This window comes from Acyrthosiphon pisum, chromosome A1 (assembly GCF_005508785.2).
Source record: "Acyrthosiphon pisum isolate AL4f chromosome A1, pea_aphid_22Mar2018_4r6ur, whole genome shotgun sequence".
Taxonomy (NCBI): Eukaryota; Metazoa; Arthropoda; class Insecta; order Hemiptera; family Aphididae; genus Acyrthosiphon; species Acyrthosiphon pisum.
The window spans coordinates 61,474,466-61,479,392 of NC_042494.1; the positions used below are offsets into that span (position 1 = coordinate 61,474,466).

Consider the following 4,927-nt stretch of genomic DNA (forward strand, 5'->3'; position numbering starts at 1 on the left):
CTCAATTTATGAGGAAGTTGTATGTACCTACTACAACATTTCCAAGTATTTTGTGTTTTTTTCCGAGCGAAAAATATTTTATCGACAATAATTGGCACCGGTCCAATGTGCGACCTACACATACATTTTCGGTCCAGTGTGCGACCTACATATAGGTAATGACCAGGGCTAGGATTTATATGCAATAAAAAATTGTAAAATATGCATTTTATGTACCAAAATATGCAAAAATATGCATTTAATTTTTTATAAGATAAACACTAAAATATAGTTACAAAAAAAATATTTATTTATTAAAATACATCAATGATAGACTGTTTGTCTTAAAATAATATAATTAAGAAATAAAATAAAATAAAATAATTTAGAAATAAAATGTATAATTCACATAAACTACATGCGAATTACATGAAATAAAATTTATATTTGACAAAAAAACCAAGTTTTACGAAATATACCTATAAAACTACTATAAAACAAGGTACTACAAAACATGTATTTTTTACATTCTTATAATCGAAATATGCAATGATATTAATTATATTCAATATATGCAATAATATGCATTTTATCCAAAATATGCAAAAACATGCAAAATAAAAATACCACCATTTATCTCATCATGAGGTGATTCGTGGACATTACTGACAAAATCAATAATCAGAAGTAGTAAAAAAAACATGCTGTTGCATATAAATCCTATCCCTGGTAATGACCTATACTGTATACTATATTTTTTTATAGTTATTACAGTTATTAATTAATTAATTATTTAACCCTTTAAATGTATCCGTATTAATAGTTATTATAGTTATTTATTCATTTATAATTAATTATCCTTCTTGTCTGATAAGAATCCACAGGGGCGTCATTTCAGTTTTTTTTCGGGGTGTGCAAACTTTTAGGCAGGCCAATTTTGACATTTCACCAGGCCATTAAAAAAATATATATATAAATGTAGGAAATCTATGCAAACCTATGTAAATATTCTTTCCTTCCCTTTTATAATTCTAATTGAAACTCATAACGACTAATGCAACTTTTAAATAGCTAGCAATTCAAATAATTAAAAGCTTATAAGCAGTTAAAGCAACCAGCTAATGTCATTACTGTTCATATATAAAAACTTAAAATATATATATTTTATATTACCTATATATGAAAACATGTATAAGTTAATTATGACGGCGCATTGGAGTATTAATGGCAGCCAATTGTTAACATTTTTTAAGTTAGTGGTGCCATTGCACACCCTGCCCCCCCCCCCCAAATGACGCCCCTGAGAATCCATCATAATTTATGTATAATTTGTCATAAAAGCATCTTTAATGTCTGATAAAAATTCATCAAATATAGTTTGCACGTTTGGGTGAAGGGATCTCCACCACTCCTCTTTAAGTTATCTAAGTAATAATGGAGATGCGCCGTTTACTCTTATTTCATATCTCATTTTCACTATTTTCCACAAACATTCTATGGTTTAAGTATTGGTATTTGTATCAGGGTCAATAAACCATTCTTGATGACTCACAGTACTGTGTATGTACCCTTCATTGTTTAATGACGAATAAGCTCTTCATTCATCACTATGGATTATACTTCTTAGTTCTACTTCATTTTTAATTATAGGAAGTTGCTTTGTCAAGTTTTTCTACGATGAATAAACGTCGTTCCAAAAAATTATTTTTTTTTTTGCTACAAAGTCCAAAAACCCACGAGCCAGATACACGCGTTCCATAATTTTTGCACCCACTGTATTATTACTATTATCATTGATTATAAATACTATTAGTATTTACTAGTATTTATAATCAATGCTATTATTAACGGTTTACAATTATCACGTTTGTATCTCTATTTTCTACTCAAAAATAAATATATTTAGGAAATATAGGAAAATACACACATTGGCTGTAGGTCACACACTAGCCCGGCAAAGGATATGTCAATTATCAGTTGTAGGTCGCACATTGGATCGGTGACCAATAATTAAATAAAAACTAAGAAAACTATACATTTTCTCATATGCTAAAAAAATAACTCAAAACGAGTCACAATATTTCGAAAATATTATGGTTCATAGAAATTGCTAATATAAACATTTATTTCATCTTTACACGGTTATTATTTTTAGAGTTACAATAGAATACAAAATCTATTTTTCGAAAAGTGGTTTTGCGTAAAAATCTAAGTATTTCCTTATATGTTTGTTTTTCTCATCGCTATGGAAAACTATTGGAATTTTTACTTTTGAGCCCTAAAGTTCCAACTAAGTTCACTTTCCTACCAGAAAACATACTGTTGAAGAATATCGAAACTTTTTTAGTTTTTACTGTCCCAAAAGGAGATGACAGACCTATCATCTCCATTTAGAGGAGTAAAAATGTTTTGATTTTATAGTCGTTTCCGATAACAAATTATTGGTTCTTTGGGTTTTACTTTTACAACAATAAAAAATTATTACATTATTATGTTATAATTTTGAATTTGTTTTTTCTTTGGAGTTTTTTTTTCTTGTGTTATTATTCACGATTTTATATGAAACAAAAATTTGGTGAATAGATATATCAAGAACAGCAAGAACAGTTTATTATATATTACCGTTATATTATCGAAAGAGTAGTTTTCTTAGGCAGACGGTAGTAGAGAAGTGACAAAAAATAGTATGTGTAGATCTGTTAGGAAGGAAATTTCTCGACTTGGGCTATCAAATCTTGGATGATTTGACTAGGTATTTGAATCTTGGGTTATTTGACTATTTGAGTAAGGTACTTTCGGTTACATTAGTTATAAAATGTACATGATTATATGGGTGACGTCACAATATTGTCCGCCCAACTTGAAACAGATTTTTCACAATTTAAGTTTTCATGCATCTTAAGTTTTGGGTTACATTTTGTGAAAATTTCAAGTCAAAAAAATCTTTTTGAAAGATACCAGTTACTGAGGTGACATCACACTAGTCCCCAGTATCAAAAATTTGAATTCTGAACATTCAATAAAGTTAATGTGGTTTCATATTATTACAAAACGTTAACAAAATATTGAAAAATTTTGTACGAAAATTCCAAATTAGGGGTGCTAGAGTGGTGAATCTACAAATGCAGCAGTACCACATATTGTTTATGAGTATAATATAAATACTTGTGAAAAAATAATCAATTAAGATCAAGAAATAAAGTATTTTACTAGTTTTATTAATCATCATAATATTATGTTAAATTGAAATTAAATCACAACCTTAAATACATTTGAAATATAGAAAAAAAAATTAAATAATTATGAAAATAAAAACAGCAAATTAAAAATGTTTAAAAAAAAACCGTCCTGAGAGTTTGGAGTGTTTCCTGTACAAAATATTATTTTATGGCACAACACAGCATAAAAAAAAGAAAAACAAAATTGAATTAAAAAAATTTATGTACACATTTTTGTTAAATAAATGCATTACATTAAAATGTCAAGCAAACACGTAAACAACAACTCTAAACACTAAAAAAATTGCACACGGGACCTGTGATTTTATTTGATGATGATATCAATCATCAAGTGCTTTATAATTTCTAACATTTTTCTTTATTTGTTTGTTTTGAGCAATGGAAAGACAGAAAAAAATTATTTTGAGATTATGGTAACATTTTTTCTTTCTTTTTTTTTATTAAGTGCTGTTTATTTAGCTATTATGTCAAATATAAATATACATAAATATATACATAATTATATATTTATATATAAATATATAGAAAAAAATTGTGAATTTAAAATTTTGTTGATATTATTTTTAAAACATGTACATTAAGTCTACAAAAAAAAAAAAACAAATACAAATTAACAAATACAAATGTTTTAAATTATTTTTAACTCTATTTACAAAATTATTTTTGATGTCGAGTTTCAATTAATGTTCCTAAAAATATTCATAAACAATAAAGACATAGTATATTCTATTACCATTACAATTAAAACTTAAGTGTTACGTGGAAATAATTTATACACAAAACGGCCTTAACTAATACACAATAATTGTCTAGAATGATAAAAAAAAAAAAAAAAATGATAATATATATGAAAAAAAATATATGTATAATAAATATATTGCACAATTTATAAAAAGTACACACTCTAATATTAATTACATTTAATAAATTAAATCAATATCTGTATTTATAATTATATTTTACATTGAAATTAATAATTAAAATACAAAAAAAAATACAAATAAATCCTAGTTTTGTTAATTTATTAACAGACTCGATAGATTATAATACCATAATTTAGTTCTAAGCCTAATGGTAGGTAAAGTTCAGGTAATCTGATTTGAATAAGAATAAAAAAAAAAAAAATTACCTATTAAGAATGAGGTCAGCCAGCCAATTATTTTGTTTAATATTAATAACATGAAATGATAAATCACATTATTTTGCAGTCAAAAATGTTTATCCAAAATAATACACAAGTTAATAATAATAAATTGGACAATATATTAGGTTGTACGTTTTATTAAGTTTTAAAACGAAGTTTTTTTGTTAAGTAGAAGAACAAAAGGAATGAATACATTTATACTTAAGGTTACATAATAAACCATATAATAGGTTTGTTAATTGGTTCATATACCATCAAGTATTATTTACTAGCAATTAAAAATCCTAATATGATACATACACTTTTTTTTACTTATTATGAAGTACTTAAAATGTCTTCTTTACTTATTAATTCACCATTAAAGTATGTGATTCAATAGGTGCTGCTGAGTCATACAATGTATCTGTGTCCTGTGTTGGTTCGCCTTGTAACTGACATTGGTTATTTAAAGTGCCAGCTCCACAATCACAAAAGAATCTATAATACAGAGGTTTTGTAGTAATTTAATCAGATAATAATAGTTCTGTCTTAAAAAATTATATACTATAAAAATCATTGTTTTTAT

At 25.8% G+C, this 4,927-nt stretch overlaps 1 protein-coding gene across 1 annotated transcript in view; it reads right to left on the minus strand.

The window, feature by feature from the left end:
• Nucleotides 1-4,250: 4,250 nt before the first annotated feature.
• LOC100165237 (F-box only protein 11) overlaps nucleotides 4,251-4,927 on the minus strand; it is an 18,169-nt gene continuing 17,492 nt past the window's right edge. Inside the window, exon 9 of the mRNA XM_003242362.4 lies at nucleotides 4,251-4,839. Coding sequence (XP_003242410.1) covers nucleotides 4,710-4,839 — 130 coding nt within the window. The 3' untranslated portion in view covers nucleotides 4,251-4,709. The remainder of the gene's footprint in view (nucleotides 4,840-4,927) is intronic.